At 43.7% G+C, this 19397-nt stretch overlaps 1 protein-coding gene across 3 annotated transcripts in view; it reads right to left on the bottom strand.

Moving 5' to 3' along the window:
* Positions 1-2311, bottom strand: part of dhx15 (DEAH (Asp-Glu-Ala-His) box helicase 15) — a 112063-nt gene extending 109752 nt beyond the window's left edge. Inside the window, exon 1 of one of the 3 annotated variants that reach the window (XM_052010345.1) lies at positions 2029-2311. In XM_052010345.1, the coding sequence (XP_051866305.1) occupies positions 2029-2099 (71 nt within the window). In that variant the 5' untranslated portion in view covers positions 2100-2311. Of the gene's footprint in view, positions 1-1604; positions 1997-2028 lie in introns of those variants that run through there. The other 2 variants (XM_052010343.1, XM_052010344.1) reach the window with 2 other exon arrangements.
* Positions 2312-19397: the final 17086 nt, after the last annotated feature.

Raw genomic sequence — 19397 nt, 5'->3', positions numbered from 1 at the left:
AATTAAAATAGAAATGCAAGTTTTCGGATCTGAAATGTTCTTTTAACAATATTGGAATTTGTTGACAAAAGAAACATAGGAAATAAGAGTACACCAGCCAAGCCTTTGAGCCTGCTCTGTCATTCAATGTGATCATTTGCCTTCTGCACCAGCATGCTTGCTTCCAGTGAAAAGTGTGTAAGGATACCCAGGTCCTTTTGAATGTCAACATTTTCCGATCTCTCACCATTTAAAAATACTGCCATTCTGTTTTTATCAAGTAACTTCATATTTTTCTACATTATACTCCATCAGCCATGAATTTGCCCACTTACTCAATTTATCCAAATCTTGAAGGTTCTTTGCATCCTTCTTGCAACTCACAATTTAACCAGTTTCAAACTGTCAGCAAACTGAAAAATAATACATTTTATTTCTTCAACCATCTACATACCCCATTTTCACATCCTTCATAATAGATTTTACCATTTTTTATTCCTAGTGTTTGGCTAACCAATCTAGATCCCTGCTTTTATCCCTCCATCCTTTTTTTTAAATAATAGGTTAGTTACATTCACCATCCTCTGATCTACAGCAACTGTTCCATCATCTGTAAGATTTCAGAAGATGACAACCAATGCATCCACTATTTCCATGGCTACCTCCCAGGACTCTGGGATGCTGATTATCAGAACCAGGGGATTTATCCCCTTCAGTGTTAACTTATCTAGCAGTTTTTTTTTGAAAGGGGTGATAATTTCCTCCATTTCCTACTTTTCTGTAGACTCTTTATTCCCTAGTATACCTGGCACATTAGTTCTGTCTTCACAGAAGAGGACACAAATAAAGTCCTTATTTAATTGCTCTGCTTTTTTTGTTGTTATGGAGAATATCATAGCTGGATCAGCAATGAATAAATGAATAGCAGCATTTAGGCAAAATACAAAATAAAATAGTTTTGAATTATAATATACTATCTCCTCAGAAATAAAACAACCAATTCCTACACCACAACCTTACTGAACGGAGGCTCAGGCTATTGAGTCGGAGGGCCTATTCCTACCCGCATTTCTTATGTTCCTACGCGAGACAAAACAGTGATGGACACCATTTTAATGAAGATTACCAAGGCCTACCCAGCAGTCCTAGCACGGGGCCGGGGGTGGGGGAGGAGAATAGAGGGGGAAAAATACATCTTTTTGTAATTGAATAAGCCTAAAAATATTTGTTTCGTGCTATCTCCCCATGTCCCCAAACCTTATTCTTTGCAAAGTGAACAGGATTGACAGCCATTCTGCGCCTCCTCTAGGTACGATCAAGGAGCACCTATACGAAAAATAAAACTTGAAAGAGAAAATGTTAGCAATATGTAGAAAGAATCCCGCCGCCATATCGAGGGATGCGAAAAACTTTACTGCTGCGTTTCTTCCTCTTCACTCCAGGTTTCTGTAAAAACGTTAAAAGAGCCGGTGTGGCCTTGGAAACGTGGCCCGGCCATGTGAATAAACAAGAGCAGGGCAGCGCCAATTCAGGAGGCTGCATCCATTATCCGACCATGCAGAAGGCGTCGAGCCACCCAGACGGCGGTTGGAAACAGGTCTAGCAGCAGAATGAAAACAAGTTACCTGAAACGAGACATGGATGGGCGGGAAAAAAAAAGCCGCAGGCCGCTCGCTGACACTGGGTCGCACGGTCCGGTACTCGAGACTTCGGAGGCCTCGGCGTGGGGCCTCGCAGGCGCTGCCGCTCCTGATAACCAACGAGCACTCACTCTCTCTCCGCAAGAGGCAGGAACGGAACCGCAGCAGCCACCCCTTCCGCTCCGCTCGTTCAGTCAGTCTGCGCGCTGCCCAGCTGAGATTGCCGCTTCTTCTTCGACGACAACAACCACCACCCCCTCACCCCCTTTTCCCCCCCCCGAACCAAAAAAAAACTTTTGGCGGACAAGGCCGCGATGCTCCTTGCTTTGGCGTGACCTGAAGCCGAGCGGCTACATTCAAGCAGGCGGCTCGGCTGCAGCCCGGCGCCGTGCACCGCGGATTAACTTACCCGTCCGAGGTGACGCGCTTCTTACTGGACGAGTAATCGTCCCCCAGGTCCACGCGGTGCCGCTTCGACATGTCTCAGCGTTCTAGAACGGTCCCGGAGCGTTCCGATCCTGCCTCGCCGTTCTAATCCTTGTCTCGCCGTTCTATCCCCTCTGTTCCGGGTTCTCACCCGCGTGCCTGACAACTTGGTGCCCCGGCAGCACCTCCTTGCATTAACTTGCTCGGCTCTGCCTCTCCTCCCACCCCCCTCCTTACCGGTTCTTTTTTTTCCAGCAGGCGCTTTCGTGCCCTGGAATAATAACCAGCTGCTGCTGCTACTGCTACCACCACCGTCACTGCCAGCTCTCCCACCAACCGCGCTACCGCTACCAGCAACAGGCCCCAAAGCACGCCCGGCTTCCTAACACTTCCACAAAATGGCGGGTCGCAGACCAAAGACGTACCTCGTTCTCGTACGGCCACGCTACGGGTCACACAATAAGGGAGGGAGCTGTGGGTATTTTTTAAAATATAAATATATATTTGAAGGACATTTGTATTTATAGCCTTCTGTCACTTAATGTACACTATACTAAATCATGTGAGTTCTGGATAATCGTTATTTACCGTTTCTGGGAGTAAAATTAAACCTATTTCATTCCCCTCTATATACAGTTATTTTTCAGTTGTTTGAAAAATTAACCATACTGACCTTGGAACGAATTACATAATGAGCAATACCATTTTGTCATAGGGCTATTATTTAGACCACATGGATACATTTACTGTATGCAAAATGATGGTCACAATCTGGAGTTGAAATATAGTTAGGCTTTATTTAATATCCATAATATTTTAAAAATCTGTGAAAGGGCTATTTTAATTCATTTCCAATTTTCACAGATGGTGACTGCATAAACAGGAATAATATCAACAAAGCCATGTCAAATTTCAATTTGTAAGAAAAAGTAATAAAGTAGAATATACATTGGAGAGGATGCCATTTATTTGGAGAATTAAAGCATTACTTCATATGCTTTCAAAAAAGATCCTCATCCATAAATATGCAGTCTTGGATGTAACACCATTAGCGCACAAAATATCCCTACAGTGCGATGTGAATCTTGTTCTGGTAGGTTCAAACACTGTCATTTTTTTAGTAGTAACGGATGCTACACTGTTATTTGGCACAATTTAGGGAATGGTGTGAAGTGACCTGAAAACTGAAATGAAAACAAGACCTATAATCTATTCCATTTTTATACAATCAAATCACACCCCACTTAACCCTACTCCTTTTTTTCACCAAAGTCCCTTCAAGTAAACAAATTTTCCCTTCAAGTATTTCTCTTTATAGATTTACAATTGAAACTGCTTCCGAATTCAGGCAACACTTTGCAGAGCAAGATAGCGTATGGTGAAAAGAAATATTTTCTCATGTTGTCTCTCGTTCTTTTATCAATATTGTTAAATCTGTGAAAATCTAGAAATTGCTGGAACATTGACCTAGTAAAACAACACATACAGAAAAGGACACAGCATTTCAGGAACAGTTAGCATTTCATGAACTTTTATCACAATTAGGAATAGTTAGAGATCGACAGATTTTAAGATGTAACAAAATGGTTGGCGTGGTTGAAATTAGGACAAAAAGCAAGGTGTGATAGGCTGGAAGAAAGAGATTTAATGATATCAAGGGTGTCTCGTGCAACCTAATAAAAATCTAGAAGATGTGAAAATGCAGAATTATTGTTCGAAATTACCAAAGATATTTCTGCTAATGCTGTCCCATCTGCCAAGTACTATCAGCACTTTTTGCTTTTATTTCATATTTACAGTATTTTCCTTTGGTAACCATAAATCTGCATCCTTAGTCACCAGCCCTTCTGCAACTGGAAACAGCTTACATACTATATCAATACCATTCAGGGACCACTGCTTGGGCTCTAGGTATTCACAATGTACATGATGATTTGACTGGTGCAACTAAATGTCATATTTCCACATTTGCTAAATGATGCAAATCTAGGTGGGATTATGAGTCGGGAATAATATGTAAAGAGCTTCAATGAGATATAGATAAGCTAAATGAATGGCCAAGAGCATGGCTGATGGAAAAAAAATGAGTTCATCCGCATTGGCACAGAAAACAATAAAGCAGGGTGTTTAGGTAATGTTGTTGTTCAAAAGGACCTAGGTATTCTTCTACACAGGTCACTGAAAACTAATATGCATGGCCGTAAGCAGCTAAGAAATAGTATGTTGGCAGTTATTACAAGAGGAATTTAGTATACTAGTAAAAGTGTCTTGCTGTGAAACCACACCTGGAGTATTTTGCACAGCTTTGACCTCCTTACAAGAAAAGGATACATTTGCTATAGAGGGAATGTAACAAAGATTCACCAAGCATGTTCTTGGGAGGTTGGGTTTGCCCATTGAGGAGAGATCTGGCAGACTAGTCCTATATTCTCCAAAGTTATGAATGAATGGAGCTGATCTCACTAAAACATACAAAATTCTTACATGGCTTAATTGGTTGCATGTAGGTAAGACGTTTTTCTTGGCTGAAGGGTAAGGGATGACAGTCTCAGAATAAGGGTTATTAGCAGACTCATTTAAGTCTCAAATGAGGAGAAACCTCCATTCAGAGGGTAGGAAATTTTGGAAATCTTTACCCCAGAGAACTGTGGAGGCTTAATCATTGAGTCTGTTCAAAACCAAGATCAAAAGTTTTCTAGATATTAAGGGAATAAAGAAATATGGGGATAGTGCAGGAAATTGAGCTGAGGTTGAAGATCAGCCATGATGCTGTTTAATGGCAGATCAGGCTCAAAGGCCAGCTCCTCTTCCTAATTGTAATCTTCTTATGATACGTACAAACAACATTTTCAATGTGAATACAGTGCCTATGCGACCTTCCTGTGCACCAAATTGTGCCATATTGCAAAGGTCTATTTTGCTTGGAAGGATGGTGCTGCAAGGTAGCTGAAAGTCAAAGTGACCGTGATATCCATGGAGGGAGCAGTCCCAGCTTAAGAACACGACCAAAGGTACATATCTCGGTGGTGACAACCTTATACAACCTGAGTCCATGAGAGGGATCCACTAAAAAGTGGTGTCTCTAAACACTATGTGGGACTGGAAGCTCAGTAAATGGGCATATTTCCTGCCCTGAGGTTCTCCACCCACTCTGCATGGCCAGTTATTTCCATGGTTACACCTTCAGGTAGGTAAGGTGGTATAGCAGGGATATGGAATATGTCAGCGTTTCAAGTCTCCATTGCATCCATTCTCAAGATGATGCTTTCCGTTCCTGGACATCTGAAATGTCCTCCTTTTTCAGGAAAAGTGGCTTCACTTCTACTGTGATTGATTGAGTCCTCACCCGCAGCTCCTCCATTTCCTAGACTTGTGCTCTCATCAGCCCTCCCCCCCAGACAGAGTTCCCTTGATCCTCACATATCATCCTACCATCCTCCACATTCAGCACATCACTCTTCATCATTTCCAACAGCTGCAACACAATCCCACCACCAGTTACAGCTGCCCCTCCCCATCCATTTGTGCTTTCTGCAAGGGCCACTCTCTCCGTGACTCCCTGGTTCGCTCAACACTCACCACCTACCACTCCCCATCCCTTGACATTTTCCCCTGTAACCATAGGAGGTGTGACACTTGTCCCTACCCCTCCTCCCTCACCACCGTCCAGGGCCCTAAGTAGTCCTTCCAGGTCAGGCAAAGGTTCACATGCACCTCCTCCAACTTTGTCTACCGCACTAGTGGTTTCCTCTACGTCGGCAAGACCAAGTGTGGACTAGGCAACCATTGTGCAGATCATCTGCACTCTGTCCGCATTGGAAACCTTGAGCTCCCAGCTGCATGTCATTTCAATTCCCCTTCCCGTTCCTACACTGACCTGTCCAACCTCGGCCTTCTCCACTGACAGAGTGGGGCCAAGCACAAACTAAGGGAATCTAGTATTCCGCCCGGGGAGTCTCCTATCCAAAGGTATGAATATTGAATTTTCCAATATCGGGTAACCCGCACCCCCTGATCCACCCAGGTTCTCTCACCCTCCCCACCCTTTATCCAATCCCACCCCCCCCCCCCCAAGCCCCTTGTTGCCCAGTTTTGTTCCCCTCTCCCACCTGGTTCCATCTGTATATCACCCACACATTTAACCCACTGGGTCTCCTATCCCCGCCCAACTGGTTCCATCTGCCTATCATCCCTCCCTTACTGGTTCCACTTATCACTTCCTCACTTATCAGATTCCAGCACCTGCAGCCTCTCTTGTCTCCTCATCACCTTTCAGCCTCTATCTCTACCTCGACACACCATTCTCCCCCACACCCACCCCAATCTGGCTTCGTCTGCCCCTGTTCTTTTTTTCTCCTATCATTTGTTTCTACCTATCACCCACCAGGTGTTGTCTCCCAGTTCCACCCCATCCCCTCCCCTACCTGACTCCATCTGCCCCTCATCGCCCTCCTCAGCTGGTTCCACCTATAGCTTGCCAGCCCCTCCCTTTCACCTCTTTATACTGGCTATCTCCCATCCACATTCTCAGTCATGTCGCAGGGTCTCGACCCGAAACATCGACTGTCACGCTGCTTCCACAGATGCTGCCTGACCCACTGAGTTCCTCCAGCAGTTTGTTTCTCGCCAGAGAATATCAGAGCTGGGAGGTTATGCTACAACTTTATATAACATTGGTTAGGCCACAGCTGGAGTACCGTGTGCAGCTCTGATTACCACACTGTAGGAAGTACCTGAATGTTCTGGGGAGGGTCCAGAGGGGAGTCATCAGAATGTTGCATTTCACTTATGAGGGAGACTGTGTTTGTTTTCCATGGCGTGGAGGAGGCTGGGGAGGACATGATAAAGGTATGCAAAATTATGAGGGGCATAGATACGGTTGAAGGAAATTTCTCCCCATAGCAGAGGTGTCTAAAACCAGAGAGCATAGGTTTGGCATAAGGGATATACAGGGGACCTGAGGAAGAATTTTTTTAACTCTAGAGGGTGGTTGCAATCTGGAACGCATTGCCTGAGTAGGTGATGAGGCAGGTACTCTAAACACTTATGTAGCATCCAGGTGAACACTGCATCACCATGACAGAAGGCTACAGAGCAAGTGCTTGTAGATGGGAATGTTGGTTGGCATGGACATGATGAGCCGAAGGGCTGTTTCTGTGCTGTATGAGTGGATGGCTCGGATGGATTACTGCTGCTGAGGCATTCATTGAATGAGCTGAATGCTGGAGGAAGTATTCCATGTTAGTTTAGCACACTCTGTGGAGAATGTCTGAGCAGCCTGCAATCAATTCTGTAGCTGCCTATTCAAGTTTCCTGATGTCAGTAGAGTGTCTCTTTAAACAGTGAAGAATGAAATGAAGTAGTACCATGTGCTCCTAGTTGGCACGGTAGTGTAGCGATTAGCGTAACGCTATTACAGTGCCAGTGACCCGGGTTCAATTCCGCCCGCTGTCTGCAAGGAGTTTGTACGTTCTCCTCATGCCTGCGTGTGTTTCCTCCGGGTGCTCCAGTTTCGTCCCACATTCCAAAGACATACAGATTAGAAAGTTGTGAGCATGCTATGCTGGCGCTGGAAGCGTGGCAACACTTGGGGCTGCCCCCAGAAAACTCTACACAAAAGATGCAGTTCACTGTGAGTTTCGATGTACATGTGACTAATAAAGATATCTATTATGACTGTTTATTGATGGTCACAGGTTTCATCCAAAAGCTTCAATGAGTGTATCAGTAAGGGTGGAAATGGCCGTTGCACAAATAGTGATGTTATCAGCTACATTCATGATGTCAGAAGAACAGAAAATATTCTTCAACAAATTCCACACAGCAGTGCAAGATCCACTCTCCCAATGGGCATGACTGATTCATTGATCACTTCTTGTAGGCTAGAACTTCTTTCCTCAATATCAACCACTTTGCCATTTTGCTATTATTGTCAAAATTCTTAATTATCAACTCTACATTTACATCCAATCATTTGCCAGCAACCACAAAAGTAAGAAACTATGCAACCCCACTGCAATATAGCCTTTCAATCACTAATACACCTTTCAATCATTGATACTCCTGTCGATCATTTCCAGATGTTTACTAGATTTTAAGATTTTACCTGGAAATGATCCCTGGTAAATATTTTAAAAAGATATTAATTAATTTCACTGGGTACAAAGTACTAAATGGAGAATGCAATTAAATTAGATGCTGAATTATATATTTAAATTAAAACTAAAACCTAACATTTTTAAATATTTATGTAAAGAAATCATGACAGATATTTTATGACAGATATTTTATGACAGATATTTTATGCCAGATGGTTTGCTAGCTAGGAAACTCAGGAAACCTGACTCATATGGAATTTATATAACTAAGTGCAGGAGATTTGGGAACTGTTTTGTAAATACCTGAAATTCAGGTCAGTTCAAATGATATTGTTGAACAAGGTGCAAACAGTATGGTGACTTGCTGGATCACTGATAGCAACTTCAGGATTTCTGTGTTGAACTATATATGTGCAACAATCCCAAAATTGCTATCATTTCTATGAGTGATGAAAATTATTACTCATCATTACACCTACACAACCAAAGCCTGTTTCACAAATGCTCTGTTTCCATCTAAAGAATTTGTGATTCTGCTACATAAAAATGTGGCTTGATTTGGTTGAAATCATCTGCCAGTCAAAGCAAAGATGCCATATCAATCGCCCTACTATAAATATCATTTCATTTTTCCAAAGCTTCACAACACATTTCTTTATAAACAATTGCGAGGAAGAGAGAATCAACCGTGCTGTTGTTTACACAGGGGTTTGAGGGAGACCGGGTAGGGTTCTAACAAATATTAATAGGTTTTCAAATCGTACATTATGCTAATGATTCCAGTAAACCTGCAGTTAGCCCAGCTTTCTTGTCTCACCATCTCCAGCTTATTTAGTTGTTTGAAAACTAGTTTGATTTCCAATTCCGAAATTCTTTCACAGAGCCTGTGGCTTTCCACAATGGTGAGAAGGTTTATCCACTAGAATTGTCTCTCTGTCTTTGACAATTACCGCATTCCTTCAAAGATCCATATTACTTTCTGATGATTTGTTGTGCATCTCAGTTCTTTTCTTCATCCAAAGTATCTGCTTAGCAAGATTGTAGTGTACGCCAATAGCTATACTCTTGTGATTAGGCTTTCTCCCAGAATTTTATAATTGCTTCTTGCGCCTAAGGCATAGAAGATTACTATGTACCACTTCACCGTTTCTTCAATGCCATGATGTAAATTATTGAAATTATATCATTTATAAATGTATGGGTTTTGCAACACAGAATTATTCCACCTCAGGAAGAAAAAGAGCAGTGTCGGTGCGTTCTCCTGTTGTGAACGGATGCAGAATTAAGAAGGATATAGAATTAAGAAGGATATAATTGTAATCCTGGATGGTATGTTGCCTCCCAGGTGCCAGGGTCCGGGATGTCTCTGATCGGGTCCACAGGATTCTTGAGTGCGAGGGAGAACAGCCAGAAGTCGTGGTTCATGTTGGTACCAATGACATAGGTAAGAAGAGGGATGAGGTCCTGAAAAGTGAGTTTAGGGAGCTAGGCAGAAGGCTGAAGAACAGGACCTCAAGGGTAGCAATCTTGGGATTGCTGCCTGTGCCACGCGATAGTGAAGGTAGGAATAGGAGGAGATGGCAAATAAATGCGTGGCTGAGAAGTTTGTGCAGGACGGAAGGTTTTAGATTTTTGGATCATTGGGATCTCTTCAGGGGAAGGTGGGATCTGTACAGAGAGGACGGGTTACACCCAAACCTGAAGGGGGCCAATATCCTTGCAGCCAGGTTTGGGAGCGTTTAAACTAGTTTGAAAGGGGGATGGGAACTGGAGGAGTAGGTCAGAGGAAGAAGGGGATGGGGATAAGTCAGATCTAACAGGTAGAGAGGCTTTGAGGAAGGAGAAGCAGAGTACAGGCTATAAAAGTAGTAAGGCGGATGGGCTAAAGTGCATTTACTTAAATGCAAGAAGCATCAGGAATAAGGGAGATGAACTCAGAGCTTGGATAAGTACATGGGACTACGATATTGTGGCTATCACAGAGACATGGCTGACATCAGGGCAGGAATGGATATTGAATATTCCTGGTTTTCAGTGTTTTAAAAGGGATGGGGGGGAGGAGAGGAGGAGGGGTGGCGATACTGGTCAGGGACACTATTACAGCTGCAGAAAGGGTGGATAATGTAGAAGGATCCTCTCTAGAGTCAATATATATGGAGGTTAGGAACAAGAAAGGAGCAGTTACTCTACTGGGAGTATTCTATAGGCCCCCCGGTAGCAGTAGGGATACTGAGGAGCAGATTGGGAGGCAGATTTTAGAAAGATGCAAAGATAACAGGGTTGTTATAGTGGGAGACTTCAACTTCCCAAATATTGATTGGCACCTGCTTAGTGCCAAAGGTTTAGACAGGGCAGAGTTTGTCCAGGACGGATTCCTGTCACAGTATGTTGACAGGCCTACTAGAGGAAATGCCATATTAGATCTAGTTTTAGGTAATGAACCGGGTCAGGTGACAGATCTATCGGTGGGTGAGCATTTAGGGGACAGTGACCACTGCTCCATAACCTTTAGAATTGTCATGGACAGGGATAGGAGCAAAGAGGACGGGAAGATATTTAATTGGGGAAAGGTGAATTATGAGGCTATAAGGCGAGAACTTGAGGGTGTAAATTGGGATGACATTTGTGAAGGGAAATGTACTATAGAGATGTGGTCGATGTTCAGAGATCTCTTGCAGGATGTTAGGGATAAATTTGTCTCGGTGAGGCAGAGAAGGAATGGCAGGGTGAAGGAACTGTGGGTGACGAGAGAGGTGGAACGACTAGTTATGGAGAAGAAGGTAGCATACATAAGGTATAAGCAGCAAGGATCAGACAGGGCTCATGAGAAATATAGAGTAGCAAGGAGGGAACTTAAGAAGGGGCTGAGGAGAGCAAGAAGGGGACATGAAAAGGCTTTGGCGAGTAGGGTTAAGGAGAATCCCAAGGCTTTTTACTCATACGTGAAGAGCAGAAGGATGGCTAGGGTAAAGGTAGGTCCGATTAAAGACAAAGGTGGGAAGCTGTGCCTGGAAGCTGTGGAAGTGGGTGAGGTTCTCAATGAATACTTCTCTTCAGTATTCACCAAGGAGAGGAGTCTTGATGATGCTGAGGACAGTGTTGGTAAGGGTAATGTTCTAGAGTATGTAGATATCAAGAGAGAGGATGTGTTGGAGCTGTTAGAAAATATTAGGACAGATAAGTCCCCAGGGCCTGACAGAATATTCCCCAGGCTGCTTCATGAGGCGAGGGAGGAGATGGCTGAACCGTTGGCTAGGATCTTTGAATCCTCGTTGTCCACGGGGATGGTACCGGAGGATTGGAGGGTGGCGAATGTTGTCCCCTTATTCAAAAAAGGTAGTAGGGATAGTCCAGGGAATTACAGACCAGTGAGCCTTACGTCTGTGGTGGGTAAGCTGCTAGAAAGGATTCTAAGGGATAGGATCTATGATCATTTAGAGAATCATGGACTGATTAGGGACAGCCAGCATGGATTTGTGAAGGGAAGATCTTGCCTCACTAGCCTGATAGGGTTCTTCGAGGAGGTGACCAGGAAGATTGATGAGGGTAGTGCAGTAGATGTGGTCTACATGGATTTTAGTAAGGCGTTTGACAAGGTTCTGCATGGTAGGCTTCTTCAGAAGGTCAGAGGCCAAGGGATTCAGGGAGGCTTGGCCATGTGGATTCAGAATTGGCTTGCCTGTAGAAAGCAGAGGGTTGTGGTGGAGAGAGTGCATTTGGATTGGAGGGCTGTGACTAGTGGTGTCCCACAGGGATCAGTTCTGGGACCTCTACTTTTTGTGATATTAATGACTTAGATGAGGGGGTAGAAGTGTGGGTTAGCAAGTTTGCAGATGACACAAAGATCGGTGGTGTTGTGGATAGTGTGGAGGGCTGTCGAAGCTTACAGAGGAATATTGATAGGATGCAGAGCTGGGCTGACACATGGCAGATGGAGTTCAATCCAGAGAAGTGTGAGCTGGTACACTTTGGAAAGACAAACTCCAAGGTGGAATACAAGGTAAATGGCAGGATTCTGGGCAGTGTAGAGGAGCAGAGGGATCTGGGGGTTCATATCCACAGATCACTGAAAGTTGCCACACAGCTGGATAGGGTAGTTAAGAAAACTTATGGGATGTTAGCTTTCATAAATCATGGGATCGAGTTTAAGAGCCGCGAAGTAATGATGCAGCCTTACAAAACTCTGGTTAGACCACACTTAGAGTACTGTGTCCAGTTCTGGTCACCTCATTATAGGAAGGATGTGGAGGCATTGGAAAGGGCGCAGAGGAGATTTACCAGGATGCTGCCTGGATTAGAGAGTATGGATTAAGAGGAGAGACTAAAGGAGCTAGGGCTTTACTCATTGGAGAGAAGGAGGATGAGGGAAGACATGATAGAGGTATACAAAATATTAAGAGGAATAGATAGAGTAGACAGCCAGCACCTCTTTCCCAGGGCACCAATGCTCAATACAAGAAGGCATGGCTTTAAGGTAATGGGGGGAAAGTTCAAGGGAGACGGCAGAGGGAGGTTTTTCACCCAGAGAGTGGTTGGTGCATGGAATGCGCTGCCTGGGGTGGTGGTGGAGGCTGATACATTGGTCAAGTTCAAGAGATTGTTAGATAAGCATATGGAGGAATTTAAGATAGAGGGATATGTGGGACGAAGGGGTTAGATAGTCTTAGGAGTGGTTTGGTTGGCACAACTTGGTGGGCCGAAGGGCCTGTATTGTGCTGTATTGTTCTATGGTTCTATGGTAATAGCAAATGTGCAGTGAAGATTCACCAGACTAGACCCAGGGATGGTGGGTCTGTTACATCAGGCGACATTGGATAGTCTAGATCTTTATTCTCTAGAGTTTAGAAGAAGGAGAGGTGACATTGAAACAGACAAAATTCTTACAGAATAGATGGTTGTAGGTTTAACAGAGCTGATGCCAAGAGGATGTTTCCCCATGCTAAGGAGTTTAAAAATAAGTATCACAATCTGAAAATAAGGGGTTGGCTATTAGATCAAGAGAAATTTCTTCAGCCAGGGGGTGAGGAATCTTTGGAATTCTTTATCCCTGAGGGCTGTGGAGGCTTGGATATTGACTGCATTCAAAGCAGAGATTGATAGATTTCTGTTTATGAAAGGAATCAAGGGATCAAGCCTCAACACCCACCCCCCCAAACATCAACTACCCCCTGTCTCCACAGAAGCTGCCTAACCCGTTGAGTTCCTCCAGCAGTTTTTTTGCTGATGACAAGGGAATCAGTTATAACAATTTCATGGAGCAGAAGCGACTGCATGACTAGGATAGGACACTTGCTCACATTAAGCTGAGTATGCAACTTTACACTGCCTTTTCAGTTAAAGGAAATGTGTTCATTTTGGTCATGTAAGTGAAATCACAAAGTGATGCCACAACAGGGAGTTGCAGTGTTTTAAATGGAATGCCCTGGTTTCTTCATTGGTTCTGTCTTTAGAACAAAGTCACTTTTCCTTGCACAGAAAGCACCTATGATTGCTCTGATGATGTGGTGCACAGCAAACTGTGATATAAGGTATGGAGCATCTGCTGCTGCCACCTGTAAATTTATGCAGACATGAAAGTTAAGGGTGGCAGTGACTTTGATCTCCGTCTACAGAACAATTCAGGTGGTTAGAGCATTGCCGGCAGAAGTTTATAGATTTCCAACGCCAAGGATTTTGAAAATCTTTTCCTGCGGATACATTGCTCCTCAGAGAGGAAAAGAAAGATGTGTGGTTGTACATGGATCATGGGGAATTGAGGACACAGACATAAGCTCTTCTTCATATCCAACCTCAGGATCCTGGAGTATTGTCACCCCTGCCTCTGACATCAGTACTACAACTCCAGATTGTGCAGTACGGTCTGTGGGACCACTACATGAGCACCTTTGGCAGAAAGACACAAACTGGAGACATGGCAGTGTACTTCTCAAGGTCACATTAACAGTTGCAGTGGTCTCCTAAGCCTCCAGGCAACCTCTTCTGCCATGGATTGCAGAATTACAGGAAAATCACAAAAAAACTGCAGATGGTAGAAATCTGAAATTAAGAACAGAAGGTGCTGGAAATCTTCAGCAGGTCAAGCAGCAGCCATGGAGAGAGAAGCAGCATTAAAGTCTCAAGTCAATGACCCTTCATTGAAACTGGAAAACTGGGGAAACAAGTGCATTTTAAGTTGCAATGAGGGGAGGGGTGAAGAGAACAAAGGGAATGGTGCAATAAGGTAGAGGTTGAGGATTTCCTGGTGGCACAATGTTTTGTGCTGTCATCTGGCTAATAGTTGAATGGGGGCCGCGAGAACTTGCAGGATCTGTGAGGTACAGAACAGAGCAGTTGCTGGAAATCTAAAACAAAAAAGAATGCTGGAAATCCCAGCAGATCATGGAGAGAGAGAGAGATAGAGTGATAAATAGAGTGAGAAAGAGAGAGAGAGGAGAGAGAGAGAGAGGGGGGGGAGAAAGGGAGGGAGACTGAACTAAGACTTCAGAATTGGCCACTTTTGATACAAACAAGTAAGGTTGATATAAGATAAGATATTTTTATTAGTCACACGTACATCAAAACACACAGTGAAATGCACCTTTGCGTAGAGTGTTCTGGGGGCAGTCTGCAAGTATTGCCACGCTTCCAGTGCCAATATAGCATGCCCACAACTTCCTAACCAATACACCTTTGGAATGTGAGAGGAAACCAGATAAGCCGGAGGAAACCCATGCAGACAGGGGGAGAACGTACAAACTCCTTACAGACAGCGGCCGGAATTGAACCCAGGTCGCTGGCGCTGGAATAGCGTTATGCTAACCGCTATTTGAACTCAGTATTGAAACCCAAGGAAAGAAACTTCTCTGGATGGAAGATGACATGATGTTCCTTGAGTTTACTTGGTGCTTCATTGGAACAAAGGAGGATAAAGACAGAATAGTCAGAGTTGAGTAGAATGAATAATTAAAGTCATAGGCAACCGGAAACTCAGAAGTCATCCTTGTAGACTGTGGAGGTGCTCTGCAAAGTGACCACTCAATCTACATTTGATTTCTCCAATGTGCAGGAAACCACATTATATGCACAGAATACAATACAGTAGATTGGAAGAAGTGCAAGTGAACTGCTACTTCACGCTGATGAACTGTTTGGATCCCTGGGTGGTGGGAAGTGCTGCTGCACTTCCTGCAGTCGCATGGAAAAGTACCTTGAGCAGAGGAGGGATTGATGGTGATGGAATAATGAACCAAGGAGTCACGAAAGGAATGATCCCTTTGAATGCTGAAAGGGGTGGGGAGGGGCAGGTGTATCTGGTGGTGGAATTTCATTGAAGGTGGCAGAAATTATGGAGGATGATGGTTGAATGCACAAGGTGATTGGGGGGAAAGCAAGGACAGGGGGGGCCCTCTCTTTGCTTTAACTGAGGAAAGGGGTGAGGGCAAAAGTGCAGGAAGTAAGGAAGATGCATTTAAGAGTTCTGTTGATTATGGTAGAGGGGAAACCATGGTTAAGGAAAAAGGAAGATAACTCTGGGGCAGTGCTGTGGAAGCTCTCATGATCAGAATAGAAACGGCGGAAATGGAACAGAGTCCATATAGGAAACAGGGTTGGAAAGAAGTGCAGTTAATATAGCTGGGAATCTGTTGGCTTTTAAAGGATGGATGTTGGTCACAAACCTGTTCCCTGAGACAGAGATAGAAAAGTCAAAAAAAGGAAGGGAAGAGTCAGACACAGACCTTGTGAAAGTGAGAGCAGGGTGGAAATTGGCAGCAAAAATGATGACCATAGTAGCCATGAGAAGCAGGACCCAGACCCTACTCTGCCATTTAATAAGATTATGGTTGATCTAATCTTGGCCTCAATACCACTTTCCCACACCCTTAAATCCCTTCTAGTTGAAATATCTGTCAATTCCTGCCTCGAATATATTCAATGATTCTGCTTCCACAGCTCTGTGCGTTAGAGAATTCCAAAGGGTCATGACCCTCTGAGAGGAGAAATCCCATCTCATCTATTTCTTAAATGGGCGACCCTTTACTCTGAAACCCTGCTCCCGGTTCTAGATTCATCCACCAGAGGAAACATCTTGAGGTATCCACCCTGTCAATTCTCCTCAGAATCTTATGTGTTTCAATCACGTCTCATTCTTTTAAACTCAGATGTTTTGGCCCAAACTACCCAACTTTTGTTCATAGATCACACCTTCATCAAAGGAACCAACCTGGTGGATCTTTGCATTGCCTCCAATTCAAGCAAATTGTTCTGTATATAAGGAGAACAAAACCGTACAAAGTACTCCGGTCCCTGTAATATTGTAACAGAACCTCCCTATGTATGATTAACTATTATTACTGGGATGTATGTAATGTCTTTCCCTGTGAAGACTGATCCAAAATAATTAATTGTAATCTCTGCCATTTCTCTATTTCCCCTAATTAATTCCACTGTCTCATCCTCTAAGGGATTAATATTTAGTTTAGCTATTCTCTTCCTCGTTTTTACACCTGCAAAAATTCTCACTGTTAGTATTTTATATTAGAAGTCTTAATGATTAGCAAGCATTCACTTAACAAATCTTCCCTATGATGAAAGGTTTTTTTAATTTAATTTGTCACTTAATGAAGGTTTTGCTCGCTACAATGAAGGGGAGGGAACACATTCAGAGATCCTCTTTCAAACATTTGACTTAAATATTTAACTTTCTGATCAGATTAATGGGAAAGAAAGAAACTATTTAAAATGGATAACATAAACAAACATGGTTTGGTATTTGTTTACTGCATGCTTGCTGGCAGGAGATTATCTTCTGATAACTTTTCTGACCATCATAAACTGGTGCCCCCCATAAAAGTTAAGGGTAATTGTACCTACCATAAGAATTTTCACATAACCATGGGTTCTTTAGGAATTTAACCCCTTTGTTAACTGTGGATTCCTGTACTTGCTGATACGCTCTCAGACTCTATCTTGTCCTTCTTTATGGAGAAATAGAGTCATAGAGTTATACAACATGGAAACAGGCCCTTTGAGCCAACTGTCTGTGCCGACCAAGTTGTCTACCTGAGCTGGTCCCATTTGCCAGAGTTTGGCCTATATCCCTCTAAACCTTTCCTATCCATGCACCTGTCCAAATGTCTTTTAAACATTGCAATTGTACCAGGCCCCACAGCTTCCTCTGACAGCTCTTTCCATATACCCACCACCCTCTGTGTGAAAAAGCTGCTCCTCAGGTCCCCTTTAAATTGTACCCCTTTAAATTGTACCCCTCTCACCCTGCCCACTAGTTTTAGACTCCCCCTACCTTGGGAAAAAGACTGTTATACTTTCTAACTCATCCAAATATTGGATTCTAAAAATTTTCCAACCCTGAGGCCACCACAAATCATCACAAAATAGTTTTCTTTTTCTTTTAATTTGATACCATCCTTAACTTCCTTAGTTAACAATGCACAGTGTGACCTTTCTTTTTCATTGGAATATAGTTCATAAATCTCAGCAAAGCTGTCTCCTTAAATGCCTTGCATCGATGAACTACCATCTTATTCTTTCATCTATTTTCTCAGTCCACTTTAGCCAATGCCATCCTCACACCATTGTAATTATCTTTATTTAGTTTAGGTCACTTAAGTTAAGTTTCAGACTCCTGTTTCTCACCCTCAGACTTAAAAATCCAAGTTCTGTACCAGTGCACCAATGATGTGGTCATCAATTTACTGGTAAAGGAATTGAGGGAGGGGCCCTGAAGGACAACCTTGGTCTCCACCTGTCACAAACATTCCCTTTGTTCTCACCACCTGTCACTGACTTAGAACATATCTTTTGTTTTTCATTTTCCTAGATCTGATGTAGAGTCAATGACCTGAAATATCGTTTCTGTTCCCCTCTCCATAGATGCTGCCCGAGCAGCTGAATATTTCCAGCACCTTCTGCAGAATTAAGAATCCGTCGACTATGCAGCTATTTAAAGTGTGTGGCTGCAGTCATCAGAATTCTAAGAACGCACGCTTCTCTGCAAGTGACCAAGGAAAGTGCTCCCCAATTTCAACTGCCAGCGTGTGGAGGTGACATCACTCCACCCATCTCCCAACCTGAGCGTGAGTTACCTCCCTGACACGCAGATTGGAGTTCTTGAGCTGCCTGATTCGGGTTGAGTGACCACTGTTGGATGACTTAACCGAGATGCAATTTTGAGTCATGGGTTCCGAGGACAGTGAACCTCAGGCATCCGGTTGCTGGGTAGGGGGTTCCTAATCAGAAAAAGAATGCAATTTATTATCACTGACATAAGACATTAAATCTGTTATTCTGCAGTTGCAGTACACTGCAAAGATATAAAATTACTATAAATTACACAAATAAATAAATAATGCAAAAGGAAAGGAATAATAAGGTAGTGTTCATGGGTTCATAGACCATTCAGAAATCTGATGGTAGAGAGGAAGAAGCAGAGGGCAAAGAAGGTGCAGGTGGAGAGGGTCATCTGGCCCTCCAATCATCCATCGAAGCACAAAAAATAAAAACTGGATTTCACTGACAACACAAAAAGCAAAGCTAATTTAGAGTTACAGAGTCAGAGTCATACAAAAGATGGAGCAGCACTAACGGGCATAGATTTAGGGTGAGAGGGGAAAGATTTAAAAGGGGCTTGAGGGGCAACTTTTTCAGGCAGAGGGTGGTGAGTATATGGAACGAGCTGCCAGAGGAAGCGGTTGAGGCAGGTACAATAGTATTTAAGAAGCACTTGGATAAGTACGTGGACCGACGGGGCTCAGAGGGATATGGGCCAAATGCAGGAAATTGGGACTAGCTGGGTGGGCACTGTGGTCAGCAATAGCCTCATTGGGCCGAAGGTTCTGTATCCGCGCCGTATTGCTCTATGACTCTATGAGACGGAAGAGTCTGGAGATGCTGGAAACTGAAGTCCAGATGAAGAATCTCGACCCGAAACGTCGACTGTCCATTTCCCTTCACAGATGCTGCCTGACCCGTTGAGTTCCTCCAGCAGCTCATTTTCTTTTTTGCTCCAGAGTCTTACAGCGCTGACACAAGCCCCCATTACACTCTTCCCTTGTTATCCTTTGCAAATTTCCATCAATTCCTCCCAAATACTACCAGTCACCTACATGGGAGCAATTCGCAGTGGCCGATTAACTTACCAACCCGCGTAACTTTGAGATGAGAGAGGAAACCAGAGCACCCGGAGGAAAGTCAAACGGTCACATGGAGAACGTGCAAACTCTACACACACACACATACACACACACACATGCACGCA

This window comes from Pristis pectinata, chromosome 2 (assembly GCF_009764475.1).
Source record: "Pristis pectinata isolate sPriPec2 chromosome 2, sPriPec2.1.pri, whole genome shotgun sequence".
Classification (NCBI taxonomy): domain Eukaryota; kingdom Metazoa; phylum Chordata; class Chondrichthyes; order Rhinopristiformes; family Pristidae; genus Pristis; species Pristis pectinata.
This window is presented reverse-complemented; position numbering and strand designations above follow the sequence as displayed.